This window comes from Phoxinus phoxinus (genome assembly GCF_949152265.1).
Source record: "Phoxinus phoxinus genome assembly, chromosome: 1".
Lineage (NCBI taxonomy): Eukaryota > Metazoa > Chordata > Actinopteri > Cypriniformes > Leuciscidae > Phoxinus > Phoxinus phoxinus.
In genome coordinates this window covers 29,520,893-29,541,418 of record NC_136876.1, presented here as the reverse complement: position 1 = coordinate 29,541,418, position 20,526 = coordinate 29,520,893, and the positions used below count along the sequence as shown (strand labels likewise).

Below are 20,526 nucleotides of genomic sequence, written 5' to 3'. Positions count from 1 at the left end.
GTAGAGTAAATCTCTTTGAATCACATGCGGACTCCAGCAGAGCTTTGGGTCTCCATTGCCCTGCAGGTGAATTGCTTATGGTGTGCCATGTGACATACTGTTGTATGTGACAGTATGAGCTTTAAAGTACCGGTACTTGATCATGAGATCATGATGAACAAGGAGGCATGGCAACTAACTGTGATGAAGTCACATGCAGAATGGCACTGCATGTTTACAACTCTTCTGTTCAAATAGATTTAGATTTGTGTGTGTATGTTAGCTAGTCTCAGCCTCAGATGGCATGCCCACAGACCACCCACAGTTTGTTCACTGACTGTCTGATACATAATATACACAAAGAATGGCAACTTCCGGCTGAAATCAACAGTTCAAATCTGGTTGGCTTGATTTATGATGCTTTCAGGAGTCATTCCGCACAGGATTCATATCAGTTCACTGGGAAACAAACTGTTTAAATGGTACCAAGTTAAGCACTTTTAAGGAAGAACTAATGAGTAGATTTGCAAAAGTTTAGCAGGTTAGTGCTATTCAATTTTCTGTTCGATTTGTTTGACTTTGAATCAGAAGCACATTTTCCGCTTTGTTTTCTCGATTTTGTCTGTGAAATATGTATACCAAGTACTACAAGCATTTTCCTTGGATTTTTTGCTCCATGCGAAAATGTGAATTCACTTTTTTTTTTGTGGCAGACTACGGTATAAAGTATCTTTCCCATTAATTTTTCTCATAGGAATAAAAACAAAAAAAGTCATGAGCCAAACCAACCAGCTTCTAGGTTAATCACAACAAGAACTTTGATTTGAAGCAAAAAATATATATTTAAAATTATGAAGAAAAAAAAAAGACTGTATACATATAGGCTACTATTCCATATTCCAAAGTGTTTACGAATTACATAATCAAATTGGACACGACAGATAAATATAAACCTAGTGATTTAAAGATGTTTATTGTGTATATACAAACAATGTGTATAGTTAATATTTAAGTAGTTTGAGAGATTTATGAAAGTGCTTCATGGGAGTAGGCGGCCACTAAAAGTTTATGTTATTGTTTAAAATTCCCCTTGGAAAAAAATAATTTAGTTTTTACATCCGGAACCTGACTGGACAGTCCCACCCCCCCATCACGTAAAACCAAAACAGACTGTGGTTGGTCGGCTTACATGTCAGTCATGCAGTCACTTCCTGCCTAAGTGGGCGGTTCTTGGCCAGAATAAGCTGCCAAGAGGACCAGACGTTTTGCCGCAAGTCAAAAGTCTGGCTATATAAGACTCAATGTCCTGCTGGTGTAGCATATAGTTAAGAGTTTTGTAAGTTACATAAATGGTAAGTGAACACAGATATATGGGTGTGGATTTGCACTAGTATAATAATTCACAAGCTTGCATCCTTATTTCTCTCTTTTTACTGTATGTGTCTCATATTAATGTATTTCTTCCTTCAAACTCCCTTTCTCCCCTGTGTCTTTGTGCGTATGTGTGTGTATGTGTGTCTGATTCCTTTCTCATCTCTTCAACTGCTCACACCTACAGCGGAGGCAGCGGGTAATATCTCTCTCTCTCCCTCTCTCTCTCTCTCTCTCTCTCTCTCTCTCTCTCTCTCTCTCTCTCTCTCTCTCTCTCTCTCTCTCTCTCTCTCTCTCTCTCTCCCTCCCTCCCTCCTTTTGCTCTTAATGCTTGTCCTGGCAATTACATAGCTTTCCTCTCTTTCTTTTTTGGATTTGTCTCTATGTCTGTCTGAAAGTCACCCATCTCCTTCTATCGCTCTGTCACTGTTCCTGTGTTAACCACCCGTGGGCGATCATTCAGTCCACACAGTCCCGATAAGGGGGTTTGAGAGGTCCCTCACCTCTACACCCGTCACTCTAACAGCAATTCTCTGATGGACGCTTGTTTATGCTTGACAGTGTGTAACCACATCTGCTGAGAGAGCAGGATTCGGCACGGCACTGGAAATCTAGAGCACTGCCCTCTATGTTTGACACTGAGACAGAAGAAGAGAAGAGAGGACAGGGAAGACAATAAAGATGCAAAATATAAATATAGAGGAAAAAATACACATTTTACACAGTGAGGTCCAAAAGTGTTAGAGAAAATGTTAAATCTGGGATTTGTTCATTTAAACTTTGACATAAACAAAGTTAGAGGATTTAGACAAGTTATAAACAAAGAAAAGTAACTTAAAATATTTTAGTTTGCTTTGTATGAAGAACAAACCAAATTGAAGTTATGTTATATTTGTTAATTATTTGTTAATGCATTAGATGATTTGATATCATAAACAAGGTTGTTAACACCGTGCTTTTGATAAAAAAAATACTATTATTCAGAAAGGATCCTTTATATTGATCAAAAATGACAGTAAAGACCTTTACATTGTTATAAAAATACATTATATGTATTTATAATAGTTTTTTTTTTTATCCTGAAAAAAAGTGCCACGGTTTCCACCAGAATATTAAGCAGCGCATAATTAGAATGATTTCTGAAAGATCATTTGACACTGAAGACTATAGTATTATATTTTTTTTTTTTTTTAAAGTTTCACTTTTGGACCCCATTGTATGTGATGCAAGTTATCAAAAGCATTTCTGTGATATAAATTAGTTTACGACCACACATTTCCATAGTTTAGTCTTCGGTGTACAGCTTTTGCATTTAGCTTGCTGGTCACTAGCTGCACATCTGCCATCCAACAGCTGTACACACATCTGGTGGATGGCTGTGCTCGGGTACCACAATAGCGACGTGCAAATTGTGATAATGTAAGCCAGAAATTCTTCAGATCGACTATCTTCAGGGTGACACGGTTCTTCACACTACAGAGCCAGGGCTGATATAACGGACCAGCTCACTGTAGAAGCTGGACGGACTGGATGTGTGTTTCCAGTTCCTTTTATGTTTTTTTTTTTTTTGTGTGTGTGTTTGCCAATGGACAACCCCAAAAACAAGAAAGAAAGAGGTTTGGCTGGGCATTCCACAGTGGTGATGCCTGAGTCTGCTCCGTATGTCTCATGCTGTCATGAAACCAATGTAATGAAACCAGCCATTGTTCCTTGGGAAAAGAGGTACAGTGATGGTTCCATCATGGGCTAAGACGGTACAGTGGATATTACATCCACTGAGCTAGTATCCAGTACAGCATGAGCAACATCAGCGAGCGTGTCTGAGAGTGCGTGTTGACAGATTGACTGAGTGCATGCGTTTTAGTATTTGTCTTTCCTAAGTACTGTGAAATGGGCTTGATTGTCTAGCTACAACAGGCTACATTCTCAGTGAGGAGACACAGACGTGATTGGCTGAGAGTAAATGTGTGGATGTAGCAGGCATGTTTCATTGTTTTAACAGCCTGAACTACTAACTCACCCCTAAATTGTGTGTGCAAGACCAATTCCCCATGTAGCCTAACGCCTTCTGCCATTTCACTTTCTAACTGTGTGTGTGTTTGTGTTAATTTGCAGAGGAAGCAGCAAAGGGAAAGACATCAGTACTATCAAGTCCCTGCGTGTGCTTCGAGTTCTGCGGCCTCTGAAAACCATCAAGCGTCTGCCCAAGCTGAAGGTACCTTTGTGGTTTGTGTGTGTATATATATATATATATATATATATATATATATATATATATATATATATATATATATATGCATTATACACACACATACAGTTGTGGTCAGAATTAATGGCACCCCTGGTAAATATGATAAAAAATTACTGTAAAAAACAAATCTGCATTGTTTATTTATCCTTTTGATATTTCATTCAAAATATTCACAAAAATATAACCTTTCATTGAAGTAAAATAATTGAAAGTGGGGGGTAAATCACATTATAAAATAAATTATTTGCTCCAAAACACGTTGGCCATAAGTATTGGCTCCCTGTTATTAAATACTTTTTTCAACCTCCTTTTGCCAAGATAACAGCTCTGAGTCTTCTCCTATAATGCCTGATGAGTTTGAAGAACAACTGACAAGAGTTAAGAGACAATTCCTCCATACAGAATCTCTCCAGATCCTTCAGATTCACAAGTTCATGTTGGTGCTTCTTCTGTTTAGTTCACCCCACTCATTTTCTATAGGGTTCAGTTTAGGGGACTGGGACGGTCATGGCAGAAGCTTCATTTTGTGGTCAGTTACCCTTTTTTGTGTTGATTGTTATGTTTGTTTTGGATAGTTGTCCTGATGTAAGATCCAACCACGGCCCATTATAAGATTTCTAGCAGAGGCAGTCAGATTTGGATTTTTGTCTGTTGGTATTTGCTAGAATCCATGATACCATGTATCTGAACAATATGTCCAGGACCTCCAACAATAAAATAGGCCCACAACCAGCAGATCCAGCAGTATTTTACCGTAGGCATGGGGTAGTTTTTATCCCTGTTACCACATCTGGTGGGTTTGCTGCCAAAAAGCCCTTTTTTGTTTCATCTGACCATAGAATCCGGTCCCTTTTGAAGTTCCAGTCATGTCTGACAACTGAATATGCTGGAGTTTATTTTTGGAGGAACAAGGAGGATTTTTCTTAAAACCCTCACAAACAACATGTGGTGATTTAGGGGTTGTTTGGTTTTTTTTTTTTTTTCTGACCCACAATACTCAAGCAATCTTTGCAATTCTCCATCTGTGATCCTTGAAGAGTCTTTGGCCACTCAAACTCTCCTCCTCGCCATGCATTAAGACAATATAGACACACGTCCTCTTCCTGGCAGATTCGTAACATCTTTAGTTGATTGGAACTTCTTAATTATTGCCCTGATGGTCAAAATGGGGATTTTCAATGCTTTAGCTATTTTCTTACAGCCACTTTCTATTTTGTGATGCTCAACAATCTTTTGCTGCACATCAGAACTATATTCTTTGGTTTTACTCATTGTGATGGATGATTAAGGGAATTTGGCCTTTTTGTTTCCTCATGTTTAAACTCCTGTGAAACAGACAATTTCATGTTCCTAGTCACCCTGGTGTGCTAAAAAAGGCAAATATTAATGGGAATATTATTCAGAGATATTTCACCCGTAAAAAATTCTTGGGGTGCTAATAATTGTGGCCAATGTGTTTTGGAGAAAAACATTTATTTCATAATGTGATTTCCATTTATTTTTTACAGCCATTTTTGATAATATTTACCAGGGGTGCCGTTAATTCTGACCAACTGTATATTGTTTATGTATGTATGTACTTATGTATATATACACACTGGGAAAAAAACTATAAGTAAAATCTACTTAACTTTAAAATAAGCGATTTTTAACTTGGCCAGAGTAATTTCTCCTTAATTAACGTTTACTTTGCAATACTCTGTTTCAAGTACATTTTACTCAAACAATATAACACTGAATTAAGCCATGCTTTTAATGTGTATGCTTTACTTAGAGTATCTCAGTAAATAAATACAGTAGATATGGTGCAGACACCATATCTACATAATAGAAGTAATATAATACCGAACACAGATACCTCAATACTTGGTACACAATAACGGTAACTTTCATTTAAATATTGTTGAGTTTGAATGTGTAATTTTGAGTACAAAATATACTCCAGGTGTCACAAAACAGAAATTACCTTACCTAACAACAAAATCAGTGATAAAACAGTGTAAATATAACTAGAAAACGTTAAAAAATGCAACCTTATTAATTATTCATGCCCCAGTGCATGATGGAAACACCAGTACCAGAAAGTTGAGTAGGTTTTACTTAATTATATAATGTTGACATATTGGGCCCTATCTTGCACCCAGCGCAATTGACTTTGAACACCGACGCATGTATCATTCCTATTTTGCACCCGCGCACAGCGGACTTTTCCCTCCACAGACGCACGTCGGTAAATTAGGAAATTAACTTGCGCTCGCGGGGGCGGTTCAGCGCAAAGAGGAGGCGTGTTCCGGCGCAAAACTCCCCTGGTGCTATTTTCCAGTTTTAGAAAGCAATTGCGCCACTGACCAGGAAAAAAACAGCCTAAAGACAGTGGCGCTTTGCGTGTTAGTGATGTGGTATTTTAAGGGCGCGTGCTTGGCCATAATGTAGCGTGTTAACACGCATCTACTTTGATTCTCTAATAATTATAAACAGACGCAGCAGTTTTCATTTTTGCAAATCATACATTATTACAAGGAAAAATATTAACACACGAGGGAAATCATTGTTGTGCCCGTGAAGATGTGAAAAAGATCTATCTAGATTTTTTTTTTTTAAATCTAGATTAGGCTACACATTTACCCAAATTATACGCCTGTTTAACCGAAGCTAATTTGGGTGGGTTTCTCCCATCATCCCCAATGTCACTTCTCTGTGTTTTACGGCCCTGACGAGAACGTCGGTCTCCTCGGCTGTGAACTGCTCCTGGCGTGCGCTGGCAAACCCGCCGTTATAATAGCAATCCGCCGTGGAACAAGCGCGCCTGCTCTTAAAGGGAATGTGAGAGGACGCTCTGATTGGTTTAGTTCACGTTACGCCCAAACCACACCTATGAATAATGAAGCTACTTCAGACCAACCCCTTTTACATTTGCGCCAAGCGCAAGAGTCATGTATCCCGCCGGGAAAATAGCAACAGCGCCGGGATCCGCCCACAATGTTACTTGCGCTTTGCGCTTTAACACTTGCGTTTCAGATCGTTAAAATAGGGCCCATACGCTTTCATTTCTACAAGCTTAAAGGTGAGGTAAGGGATATTTGAAAAACGCTGTTTGGAAGTTAGTCGGACCGACACACGAACAAACAACAACAAACATGGCTAGCCAATCAGCATTATGACGGTGGAGGAGAGAGAACGAGCAAGAGGGAGATTTGAAGAAAGACTGCAGTGCAGAAGTTGAGATGAGGCATAATGCAAAAGAGAAAAGCTCAGAAGAAATTACTGTAAAATGAAGGGTTATTACTGGGCAAGAGCTTTAGGACCCGCGTTAATATTAGAAAAGCTATTAGAAATTAGAAATATTAGAAACGCTCCACACGTGAGTAACACTGGGTTTGAGTGTCATTGTTTGTCTGAAGCTGTTGGCAACTAGAAACAAACTCTTGTTTGTAATTACTATTGTGTACTGTACATATATTTTTTGTGCTTCCTTGTCATTCGTTCATCATCTGCGCTTTATTTTTCATGAAGCATTATTTTGCTGCGCTTATGCTATGATTATGCACAGACATCCACTCTTGGATTGCGTGCGTAACGGAGGCCAGCTATTGAGAGTCGCGCTGACGACAGCTAGAGAATGCAGTGTTTAGCGTCATTGTTAGTGCACTCGCCTCGCATGGTGGTGGCGATCAGGGTTCGAAACTGACTTGGAGCAGGGCGGTTAGGATTGGTGAGTTTAGGACAGGACAGGAGGGTGAGTTTTCGATTCGGAGCAATGAAGAGAGGGATGTGTTTGTTTGGGATGTTTTCAAATATCAACAATGTCCAACAGCGTTTTTGAAATATCACTTACCCCACCGTTGAATTGAGTACTAATGTTGCTGTATTTTAGAAATGTTCAGGTTACTGTAATTCTGCTTCTGGTTTTATGGTCATTTATTAGCTTTGTTAATGCTGTGTTGGTTTGTGTTTTGTCTCACGGAAGGCTGAGTTTGTGTTCTGCTTATAATTTGCTTTGTCTCTTCTCTGTTTTGTCTATTTTTTAGGCTGTCTTTGACTGTGTGGTGAACTCTCTGAAGAATGTGTTGAACATCCTCATTGTCTACATGCTGTTCATGTTCATCTTTGCTGTGGTGGCTGTGCAGCTCTTTAAGGGCCGTTTCTTCTACTGTACTGATGAATCCAAGGAGTTTGAGCGAGATTGCAGGTGAGAGAAAACACACACGAACACACTGACGAACAGACACATTGGTATGTTGTTCTAAAAGCATTTTGTTGTTAGGGGCGAGTATCTTGTCTATGAAAGAGATAACGAAGTGCGGGCGCAGAAGCGGGAATGGAAGAAATACGATTTCCACTACGACAACGTGCTCTGGGCCCTTCTCACCCTCTTCACCGTATCTACGGGAGAGGGGTGGCCGCAGTATGTACACATCTCAGTTCTTAACCTAATTTCCAGTGTATGCACCCAAAGTCTGAATCCATTAGTGAAATTGCCTCTGTTTTGTAATGCAAATATTTTCATCACAAATTACAATCTGAGTGAATCTATAAGTTTTACATGGCATATCTAAGGACTCGTTACGACTACCTACAAGATTTCACAATGTCACATTGCAGAAAATCACCCAATATCTCCCATTTTGCCACTCTCCAGGGTGCTGAAACATTCAGTGGATGCGACTTACGAGAATCAGGGCCCGAGCCCAGGTTACCGGATGGAAATGTCCATCTTTTACGTGGTGTACTTTGTGGTCTTCCCCTTCTTCTTCGTCAACATCTTCGTGGCTCTCATCATCATCACTTTCCAGGAGCAAGGAGACAAAATGATGGAGGACTATAGCCTGGAAAAGAATGAGGTGAAGGACTTATCAGATGGAAGGTTTTAAAAGCTACAAAATCAGTCTAGCTCATTCTTTATGCATAGCGCTGCTGGCATTGATCTCATTTATATGTAACATCATATTAGGCAGATTTTCAGCTTGATTAACCTAACCGTATCTGTTCTATTTTCAGAGAGCTTGTATAGACTTCGCCATCAATGCTAGACCGCTCACACGGCACATGCCTCAGAACAAGCAAACGTTCCAGTACCGCATGTGGGAGTTCGTGGTGTCTCCTCCATTTGAATATACCATCATGGCCTTGATTGCCCTCAATACCATAGTCCTTATGATGAAGGTGTGGCAGTTTTTCCCTTTAGTACATATTGCTTTAATTTTTAGAGCACTGAACCAGACTTCCAATGTATAGTAACCCTACATTTTGTAAAACAAATGGCCTGGGATATACCCAGTTACCAAATATGACAACAGTTTAATACAGATTAAATATGTTGTTTGTGTTTAGTATGATGGAGCATCACTTGCCTATGAAGCTGTGTTAGGCAACCTGAACATAGTGTTCACCTCACTTTTCTCCATGGAGTGCATACTGAAGATCATTGCCTTTGGAGCGCTGGTGAGTATAGTTTTCTATAAGTGTGTGTGGGCGGTCCTGGTAAATGCTATGTTATGGAGACCAAATTTCCCCACAAGGATGGCAATACCAGAAATTGTTGACCTTCTACGAAATTTTTTTGGTTCCCATGAGGAAAACAGCTTACAAATCATATTATGTGCGGCAGTGGCTCAGTGGTTCATGTAGGTTGTCTACAAACTGGAAGGTTGGTGGTTCAATCCCCGGTTCCACCTGACCAAGTGTCGAGGTGTCCATGAGCAAGACACCTAACCCCAGTTGCTCCTGACGAGCTGGATGGCGCCTTGCATGGCTGACACCGCCGTCGGTGTATGAATGGGTGAATGTGAGGCAAAATGTAAAGCGCTTTGGTGACCATTGGGTCTGTGAAAGCGCTATATAAATGCAATCCAATCATATTAAAGGATTTTTATTTTATGTAAATATGCAGAAAGTTTTCTGAGAGAGTAGTGTTTAGGTATAGGTTTAAGGTTAGGGGACACAGTTTGTACAGTATAAAAATCATTATGCCTATGAACCCCTATAAAACATGGAAACCCAACGTGTGTGTGTGTGTCTGTGTCTGTCTGTCTGTCTGTCTGTCTGTCTGTCTGTCTGTGTCTGTGTGCGCGCTTACTTAACCATAATTTGAAGTGAATTAAACCTGAAAAAATCTCTCCCAAAATCGAATTTTCTCATTTGAAAAAATGAAAAAAGTTTTCTGTTATGATTAGGGTACAGTATTTATAACTAGCTATATATAAAAACGTGTCTGTGTGTGATAAAATATGATGAACAAAATCACAATGTGCTTCATTTGTGTGAGAAGTGCAATTTGATTTAAGTGGTTTTGTAAAAATCATAGAGGTCAGAATCAGCGTTGTATGAGCAGATTTATGAACAGATAGAGCATGAGAGAGAGAGCATTGAGGTAGCATTCTGAAGTAGATGAGAAAAGGTTTGGGACATGGAAGTACAGGACACAAAGGAAATGGTTGTAGTCAGCAAAAAGTCATGCAAGTAAGAGAATGAAGATGAAGATAGAGAACTGGAGGGCACATTGAAGTGATTAGGAGTGGAAAATGGAAAAAGAAAGAGATTTAGAGCGAAATGAAGATGACGGGTATATGACGCGTGTTGGATGGAAAGAATTACACACGATCTTTGCACTTGTGCCTCTGTTACCATGCAGCTGGTGTACTGAATGGCTCTAATGCAGTGTTTTCCTGCAGGCACTCACTTGGCAGCTCACAAAAAGGCTGTTATGTTCAGCATCTGGGCCACTAGTCTTCTAGGCATCCACCCTTTTTTGTACACTGCGTGAGGGAGAGGAAAACACTGTGAAGGAATAAGGGCTGAAATGGGGAAGGGAGCTGTTTTCAGCACCAGAGAGTTCAAATAAATAATTTGCTCCTTTTTCTGTCAGCGGGTCACTGAGTGTATGTGTGTGTGCCAAATGTAATCCTCCTTTAGCTCAACTGACAAACGCATCTGTGTCTTTTTACCACAGAACTACTTCAAAGATGCCTGGAACATCTTCGACTGTGTGACTGTACTTGGCAGCATCACTGATATTTTAGTCACAGAGCTAGGGGTAAGTGTGTAGCAGAAGGGCTGCCATCTGTGCGTGCGTATGTGTGTTTGTTTGTGTATCCTGTCTGTACATTGGTGTGTATTTCCGTATGTGATTGAGAGACTCTCAGCAGGATCTTCTCTTGCTCACTGAGGTGTAAGGAACTCCTAAAAGTCTTATATAATCGTCCCATTTGGTGTGTGAGGCAGATCAGTGAGCCAGCCGTGCTCATCGGTGACTTTTCCAGATTCGTCATTTATCCCCGAGTCAGATCAAACTGACCTACCAGTAAAAAACAAAACTATAGTTAACAATAAACTCTTAACTATTAACATATATTTATGATCTAGCAAATGATGATGGCCATCTAAAAATGAGTGCAACATAAGATTGTGTTGTTGTTTTTCTTGGTTTCGACCATCAACACCTACCAGTTAACTGTTGTACAGACCTCACGAAATCTAAGTTTTGAGACTTTATAAATCTGTTAACTGTGAAGTTATTTATATGCTAGTTTGCACCTCAATTTGATCAAATTAATCTTTACATATACATACAAATCTACACATTCAAAAAGTACTGTCTTTCTTTTCTAGGAAAACAGACTAAAGATATTGATGACTCATCCTACATTATACAAATTTTTGTCCTATCAAATGCTATCTAGACTGAGAATGTCCCAACCCCAAATGCGACTAGCAAATCATAGTTCATGGCTGTATTTTAACTAAAGTATGTTGCCTATCATATGGCCTTGTCCCAAATTGCACCCTAAACCCTTGCGGTCTTCCTATGAGTCTGCACTTTTGTTAACGTAATGCCTCTTTGACTGTCGGGAAGAAGTCTGCTGCAGAGCTCGCATCAGTGGGGGCTCTTCAAAAGTATGCATCGGGTACGCATATCGGCCACCAGCACCCTTCTGACACCTAAAATGACAAATGGGACACCCTACGGTCCCATGGTCTCAACAGACACGCACACATGGCAGCCATTGTAAGTCCACAAGACCGAAAAGAAAGTGCATATGAAGTGTGCCATTTGGGACAGGGCCTATGCAATAAAAAAAGAGTTGTTTAATTTTTTTGATAGCCAGTAGGCTTATTTCACAGTCTGACAAAACCATGATTTACTACTTGCTATTGCACAACTATGGCAGGTTGCATTAGGGGGACATTTAGCATTCTAGAGAGCTTTTTATTGTACATACATTTCAGTCATCAAGAGTTTTATTCCCATTAATTTATTTACATTTACTCTTTAAATTGTATTTACATTTTTTCTAGCTTTTAGGATTACACAATCATATTGATGGCCTCAATGCAAACACACATGGGCTTTTGTTTTAAATTCATGGGGTCTTTTAACAGAAATGTGATGTGAAATAACTTGACATGATATTAATAACACAGTGATTTCTTAGTCTAAGGCCCAGTCCTGTATCTGGAGATCTACCTGGAGATTTTACATCACTGGTCAAGCACACCTGCCAGTAACCTTCAGTGAACCATCTGGACCTGGTGTGCTTCATTAAAGTTGCGATTAAAGTCTGAAGGAAGTCAGATCTCCAGTTATCCGACTGTAAAATAATACAATAATACAGCTTAACAGCAATTCAAGCTGCATTGAAAGCATATGAGATGTGCATCATCATTTTAAAAATGAGATGGTTTGGTTATAATCAACCTTTAGTTGGATCAAAAAGGTTGTTGTAAGATATGCATAAATATAATTCATTTCTTGTTTTATCTTTTCTTACATGCTTTCTTTAAACTCTTCTTTATGGCGGCTTTGCCCTCTGATGACTCCATCCAATCAAAATGCACTATGAAACTCATGTGTATATCCATGACCTGACCTGACCAATCACAATGGTTGTTTAATCAACCTCCAAAAATACTGCTATAAACCATGCTTCTGCAACATCTACATGTAGATGGTTTGTAAATTTTTTTTTTTTTGAGTAACTAATGCATCTGTTTCCCTGTGGCTGATGATGATGATAATGATGCATGTGCTCGAGTCATGATGACCTTTCACCCCTGCTTGTCTGATGATATGACAAAACCCCTCTCAGCTGAGGTGTAATTGATCCGTAGCACAGTTTGGTAAACATTTGGTGTTTCTCTGCAGGTTTCCTGAATGCATGTTGCGCTCAACTTTTTTGTTAATAGGGAACACTAGTAATTATTATGTTTCTGACACTGCATCTTCATAGTCATATAGACATCCAAATACATCAACACACACAGATGTAAAGATACTGAAGGCATCTAAATATGTCAGTTATGAAGGTAGAGATGGAATTAAATCCACCTTGAGCTCATACTCTATATTTGTTTCCCTGTATTTCTGTGCTGCTTAAAAGACATTGAACAGTCATTTCTTCCCCTCAATTCCTGATGATTTCATGTGCCAAAAATGACAAAAAGTACAATATTTTACCACATCTGACTGAAATGTGTCCTTTAACCCAGCACGCGTGCCCCTTCTCTTTGCTAGTGCCCTCTGTTGGTCATTGTAAGCTATTAATGTGGTTGGCATGATTCCACGTGAATCTACAGATCAGTGCATTTGGTTGACTGAAGCAAGAAGTTAGGGTCTGTGCACTCCCTTCCCTAATGAGGATGTTTAGACTCTTACAATAATTTATTTTATTTTATTATTATTATTATACATTTTTGTTTGAGTTGCTGCCTCCTTCCTCTTCTGTCTTTCCCCTCTTTCACCATTGGATATGATGAGCCTGTTCAGTCTTGCCAGTTTGATATTTGTTTTCTGGTTTCTCCTTGTTTGATTTTGCTCTTTCCTTCCTTTTTTTTAAATTTGTTTACAATTTGTAACCAAATTTTCAGAATGACGTAATTTATTTTCTCTCTGTCTGCCTTTATCTATCTCCTCCTCTTTCTCTACATCTGTCTGCTGCTGCTTCCTTTCTCTCTGTGTAGAACAACTTCATAAATCTGAGTTTTCTAAGGCTCTTCAGAGCTGCACGTCTCATTAAGTTGCTCAGGCAGGGTGAGACCATACGCATCCTGCTCTGGACCTTCGTCCAGTCTTTCAAGGTAAAATTACACACATACAAAGAAGTATGCAACCACTGTTTTCTGAGACTTTGTAGGGCAGCATACACGCAATGTTAATCTCATCAATGAAATGAATGGAGAAAATGTTGGTTAACATAGGTTGGTTTTGTTTAATTCGTCAGAGATAAAGAAGATGCGAAGTAAAATGTGCATTGTTAAGAGAAATAACCCATTTTAATTACAGAATGCTGTTCAGGAAAATAAAAGTGAGAAAGACGAGGAAAAGTCTAGAAAGAATATTATTCTTTCAAATAATCCAATTATAGTCAATAAATACCCTGCTTTCGCTGTTGTAACATGGAAAGTGTGTAAATTAACTCACCTAATCAGATCATTGTACATAAGATAAATCACACAACATAAACTGGATGATTCATTTTAATCTGAACAAAATGCCGTGAATGCACTTAAGTAAACTTGAGATTTGTTACGCTTTAGTCAGGATGTTAATGCCAAGCTAGCATATTCACAATGAGACTTACGCAATAAATCACAGGTAATGAATAACTAAAGCATATTTTTGTCAACTAAAATGATAGTATGTTTTGATTAACGAAAGACGAAAATGTAACAAATTGTGTAAAATATCACTTGTAGACAAAATGTTAACATTCTGACAATACAGTGTACATTTCTCCTTAAACGTCCAGTAACAGGTTTTCACACACATTTAAATGGTGATTAATTTTGACTTATATGTTGTGTTTAGGCTCTGCCGTATGTTTGCCTACTCATCGCCATGCTGTTCTTCATCTACGCCATCATTGGCATGCAGGTGAGTATGTAAGAGAGTGTGTGGGAGGCTGCACAGTACATACTGAGAATAGGTAAATGGTTATATTTGAAGGTAGTGGGCAATGAGATTTGTGTTTGTGTTTCACAGCTGTTTGGGAACATTAATATTGAGGAAGAAAGTGAGAGTGCCATTAACCAGCACAACAACTTCAGGACTTTTTTCACGGCCCTAATGCTGCTCTTCAGGTTTGTGTATGCATCACAGACTGGCTCTGTTAAATGTTGTGTGTGTGTCACATACACTTTCTAACCGTAGTTCAACTCTGTGCATTTGTAGGAGTGCTACAGGTGAGGCATGGCATGAAATCATGCTGTCATGTCTGGGAAAGAAGAAATGTGATCGTTTGTCTGGTAACACGGAAGCAGAATGTGGGAGCGAGTTTGCCTACCTCTACTTTGTCTCCTTCATCTTCCTCTGTTCCTTTCTGGTGAGAATGACAGCACTGTTCTTATTACTACCATTGTACTCATAAGCATAATATACTGTGGAACATATCACCACAGCTGGTTGCAATGTCGGATTTTGTCCCTGCTAATAACTTGTAGAATATGAAAGGATCTCCAATTGTTGAGCAGCAGTTTTCATGAGAGGCAATCTGAAACTGGAATTTATAATTCTGATGTTTGTCATCAGTGGTGAGCAGTGACTCAGACATGTGACATACTTATCTAGTGCTTTTCCATCTGTTCTAATAAAATAAAATAAACTTAAATGCAAACAAAATATGAATATGGGTCATTTTAAACCAATATTTGGTCGTAATTTGTATTACACCGCTAATCCATTGACCTATCAAACTGAGAGGCAGCATGATTACTGTAGTGAAGGCTAGTTCTATATCTATAAAAAAAACTATTCATTCCACTTTTTTACAATGTGACTCCCATGACTGATTGAATTATTATTGCTTAAAAACAGAAAAATAACATAGTCCTATGCACATTTGGTGTGTAATATACAGCTCAACTCATCAGACCTTTGGTTTACATGTGTGTAGATGCTCAACCTTTTTGTGGCTGTGATCATGGATAATTTTGAGTACCTGACACGTGACTCCTCTATCCTGGGACCCCATCATCTGGACGAGTATGTGAGGATCTGGGCAGAGTATGATCCAGCTGCTTGGTGAGCCCATGTGCACTTGCATGCATAAACACAACATTATATACTACTCTTGTATATTTTGTAAATAACATACTAATTCCAAGAAAGTACTAATTACTTGTTAACTTGCAGTGAAGTTATAAATGATTTAAGTTATTTTTAGTTATATAAGTTATTTATCTCACTAAACTCATCAATGCACTCTTGGTAGTTTTGCATACTGTAGATATACAACTAACATTAGTTTGTCAATAACAAGTTTCTTGGTAATTTATAGATAACCATACAGTCTTTTAAAATACATGCTGTTTAAAAATGCAGACTTGACATGCTCTGACTACAACTTTTTGAATTTCTTTGGCCCTTGAATTTCTGGACAGACCATTTTTAAGAGGCTATTTTATGAAACACTTTTTGATCTTGTGTGAAAGGCCAGTCTGATTTAAATGTGTCTAACTATAAAGTTTCATGCATGTGAATAAAGCCTATGTCCTATATAATGCAGAACACATTGGCCCTCTCTTATGTGTTCGACTGGAACGCTTCGTTTTTGACATTGGTATAGAGCCGTGGCTTCTGGCACAGTCTTTAACGTACAGAGCTTGGCTTCATTGTATCCTACCGTGGACCAAACAGAGGGGAGAATACCACAGCACCAGCTGAGAGAAAGGGATCATGGATTTGAGCTTCTCAGCTCTGTTAAAATCCATCAATCCCCCCCAAACCCTCCTACGTGCCCTTCTGTGAGTCCCAGTCCTCCCACTCTGGAATACTGCATACTGCAAGCCAAACTTACTGTGCCAGCCCCCATCCCTTCTACTGAACACGCTAAGTTTCCCGGTATCTGCATTCCAGTGCCTGTCACCCTAATGTTGTGTGTTAGACAATAATGTAGGCGGGCAACTGAGCGTTAATCAGATATGCAGAGAAGAAAATGAAGGTCTGAATCTTAAGCAGGATTAAAGCCTTGGTAGGGAAATTATACTCAAAAGATTGAGGAGAGTGAGTCTTCCAGTGATTCTTATCCTGAACGGCAGGATCAATCTGACAAGGGAGAATTAAAGAAAGAGAAGAGAAAGGAAGTAGAACAGGAAGGAAGGAAAGAAGGCTAAGTAAATGAAGAAAGGCTAAGGAAAAGAAAGGAAAACAAATGACTAAAGGAAAAAGAAAAAGAAAGGACTAAAGAGGAAAGAAGGAATAGAAAGGAAAGAAGGAATGAACAAAGAGGGAATGAAGTAGGAGGAAGGAATAAAAAGAGAAAGGAAAAGTAGAAAGAAGAAAGAAATGGAAAGAAAAAAGGAAAAGTGGAAGGAAGGAAGAGAAACATAAATGAATAGAAGAGAATATAAGGAAGTAGAAAGAATGGAAAGAGGAAGAAAGAGTGAAATGGATAAAAGAAGGAAAGTAACAAGAAAGGAAGGAAGGAAACATTAAACAGAAGAAGAAAAAAGAAGGAGGGAAGGAAAAGAGAAAGGAATGGAAAATGAAGGAGAATAGAAAGAAAGGAATGAATGAAAACCAAAGGTGAAAGGAAAGGGGGATGAAAATAGAGGGGAAGGAAAATGGGAGGAAGAAAGGAAAGGAAAAAAGAGGAAGATACAGTAGTAAGAAAAGAAAAACATAGAACAAACTGAAACCTGAAAGGAATGAAGAAGGGGGGATAAAACAAGAAATGAAGTAGAGACGGGTGAGGAACCGTGGGCGAAATGACCAGACGCAGCCTAAAGATTTTGACGACACAAACGGGTGACGAGCAAATAAGAAAATGTTTGTGTGATTCTGTGCTTCTTTTTCTGTTCTTGTGCTCTTCTTCCTGCCAATGTCTCTGTTCTGAGTTGTGTTCTCTAACTTCCCTGTATTCTTCTTACAGCGGGCGCATTCATTATAAGGATATGTACAGTTTATTGCGAGTTATCGACCCCCCTCTGGGCTTAGGCAAGAAATGTCCTCATAGGGTGGCCTGCAAGGTTTGACTTCCACTTAAAAACTAATATTACCTGCTAGCATCCAGAATGCAATGAATGTCGCTTACCTCCTCTTCTTTTTCTTTTCAACAATGTTTTTGTACTCTCACCATTTCTACTTGCATTCTACTTGATATGACAATGAGAATGTGCAGGACAATGCCGACACTTACAGGAGCATGAAGTGCACTAGTGTGTATGAAACAAGCAAACGAGAAAAACACTAAAGTGAAAGACAAACAAACAAAAAAGAAACTAATCAGCCATCTTTGATTTTTGTTTTGCTTGCTGTTGAGGCACGGCTAGGCCTAGCTGGTACGGTAGCGTGCATTGTTCTGGGTGGAGGGGGACAGAAACTGCATTGACATAAAACTTCACTACAACGCCCTGACAGCAGCGGGACTTTATGCCTGTTCTGAAGCCCCCCTGCTCTTCTATGCAACTTGCCACATTGCATAGAATGCCGTTTTAACACTCAAATGTTGAGCACCCCCCTCCCACCCCCCTTCCCCTGACCCACAAATAAACCGATCATCAGTTTTACGGCAGCCTAGTTTACCAAACCGCTCCTTTCGTCCAGGCCAATAACCTTCTTTTTGTTCTGTTCTGTTCTCCTCCCTTCCCACTTTCCCGTCTCCTTCTTTTTTGATTTACTCCTTTTCTTCTTCTCTTTCTCTCTCTCCCATGCACATTTCCTTTGGTTTTTTGTTTTGTTTCGGTTGCCCAGTGGCAGAATCAGTTACAGGGATATGTATGAGATGCTCAGGCACATGTCTCCTCCATTAGGCCTGGGGAAGAAGTGCCCTGCACGGGTTGCCTACAAGGTAGAGGGCCTCCGAGTGGCCAGCGCTGTGTCTGTACTGTTGGTGTTTTCTCTTTTTATTTTCTCTCCTTCTTTTCCTCCTTCGTTGTGTGACGGAGGCCGCTATTGTGATTCTGGTGGCAGGGCCGGGTTCGAGGGTGTTAGGCTCAGACGGGCCGATCCACAGGGAAGCGGGAACGGACAAACCTTCTCAGCACTTTTGCACCGTATAAAGACATACACTAGCGCACTCTCATGCAGGTTTTAAAGCTTTAGAGAATGAAATGTAAAGGTTTTTACAGTCTATATCATTATCGATACATTAAAGCTAAATGCATATGCTTTAATGTACAGCAGTGATCAATAAGTGAACAATAAACACAAAAGCTGTGTCCCAAATGACACCGAATACACTTATGCACATACACGTACTCTACCGTCTAGTGTATGAATTTTATCAGGTTATTTTGTCATCCAGCATCATAGACTGATAGGCCCTCGCTACTTGAGGAAAGCTGCGACAGTTGAGTGCATTTAGTGTCTAACATTAAGCATTAAATAAGTGCATCATCTGGGTATTTGAAGTGCACTTTTTCTAGTCGGGATTTTCAGTGTGAACACACCACTCACACTATTTAATCTACAAAATGGCATAGAATATTGCATAAGTACACAAATTGGGACGCAGCTAAACACATACACATGCATACTGTATATTCACGTCATCATGCACACACACACATTCTCAAATACACACTCAAATGTGCGTGTGCAGCAGTGGTTGGAAGGCCTGTGGGGCTTTAGTCCTCCGAGTCCCTCAGCTCTGTGGATGCCGCTCTCTTAGGGACCCTTTCCTCTTGGGACCAGCTCTCTGTCTCTCTTTTCGATTACACATAGATAAGCAAACACTCACATACGCACAACAACGCACATGTAATGATGGTCTAAGTAATTTTCATACAATGTAACTCTTTTGCACACCAAAAAAAAAATCCTTTTCCCACTGCTCTTTCTTCTGTCAATGCAGTTCTAATCTGTTTCCAGCCCCTCCTCTTTACATTCTGCCAATCATCTGCATGCCCCGCCTCCCAGGCCACTGGCCCCTCCCACAAGATACTCTGTTAGCTTTTTCTCTCTTTCTTCTTCTCTTTCTCTGTCTGTCCGCAAGCGTACACTGACATTTCACCCTTGGTCAGTGAATGACAGCTAGAAAGTGCAGGAAAGGAGATCTGCGCCCTTAGTGAGCCCTCAACAAGACTGGGATCTCCTTTCTCTTACTTTTGCTCTGTCCACCCTTCCTTTTTATCTGCCCCTTTTGAACTCCCATTTCGTTGTTGGGTAAAATATTATGTTCCACAGAGTGTTCAATGATCTCCACCAACATAGACTTGTGGTGGCAGACCAACAATCTCTGTGTATTCAATCAGACAGGTCACTTCCTGTCTAATGTGGTCTCTGTCGCCGCCTAATCTCAGTGGAATGAGGAACAGTGACCAAAACCATTGCATTCACCCTCTTTCTCCGTGTCAAACATTAGGGCCCATAATAGAGAATCGCCTGTAGAGAATGTGACCAGCCTGTGGTAGAGCTTTCTTTTCTTATGTTTCCAGTAGCTTTATCTTACACTTCATTCTCTTTCGCCCTTGGATTTTCATGTAGTTTTCGAGCTCTCTTTAAATTTGGTGTCACTGTCTCTGTCCTGTCTCTTTCATCACTACCACATCCACCATCCAAACTCCTCCTGTAAAAGCTGTCAGTCCTAAACCAACTTCCTGCTCCGGTACTCCTCTCTGGCAGCCCTCTGCTTTTCTCTTTTTCATCTGTAGTATTAAAGTATTACCTTCGCGCAGGTAGCTGAATCCTCACTCTTAGCTCATCCTCTTCGCAACAACAACTCACAAAGCCATTCCCTCTTTTGGTCTTTTTCTTTTTTACTGGAGAATGCTGCTCTAACCTAAACCAATAGCCTGCACCCATCGTTTTTGCATTGAGAGACCAGAGAATCTGGATCAAGCTCTTGTTTTATCCAGTAGCCCATCTATGATTGAGTCTCAATGACAGCAACCACTACTAAACCTAAATGAATGAGCTGAAATGAACCAACTAGATGATGCTTTCAGTGTTGGCTGCTCTGTTGCTTGTCCTGTGATGCATGTGACTGCAT

The 20,526-nt window shown here is 39.7% G+C and overlaps 1 protein-coding gene across 1 annotated transcript in view; it reads left to right on the top strand.

Moving 5' to 3' along the window:
* Window positions 1-20,526, top strand: part of cacna1aa (calcium channel, voltage-dependent, P/Q type, alpha 1A subunit, a) — a 110,031-nt gene that overhangs the window by 54,280 nt on the left and 35,225 nt on the right. Inside the window, exons 26-38 of the mRNA XM_079618413.1 lie at window positions 3,466-3,565; window positions 7,630-7,790; window positions 7,866-8,006; window positions 8,241-8,442; window positions 8,600-8,764; window positions 8,933-9,043; window positions 10,551-10,634; window positions 13,559-13,675; window positions 14,406-14,471; window positions 14,580-14,677; window positions 14,769-14,919; window positions 15,490-15,617; window positions 17,467-17,563. Coding sequence (XP_079474539.1) covers window positions 3,466-3,565; window positions 7,630-7,790; window positions 7,866-8,006; window positions 8,241-8,442; window positions 8,600-8,764; window positions 8,933-9,043; window positions 10,551-10,634; window positions 13,559-13,675; window positions 14,406-14,471; window positions 14,580-14,677; window positions 14,769-14,919; window positions 15,490-15,617; window positions 17,467-17,563 — 1,621 coding nt within the window. The remainder of the gene's footprint in view (window positions 1-3,465; window positions 3,566-7,629; window positions 7,791-7,865; window positions 8,007-8,240; window positions 8,443-8,599; window positions 8,765-8,932; window positions 9,044-10,550; window positions 10,635-13,558; window positions 13,676-14,405; window positions 14,472-14,579; window positions 14,678-14,768; window positions 14,920-15,489; window positions 15,618-17,466; window positions 17,564-20,526) is intronic.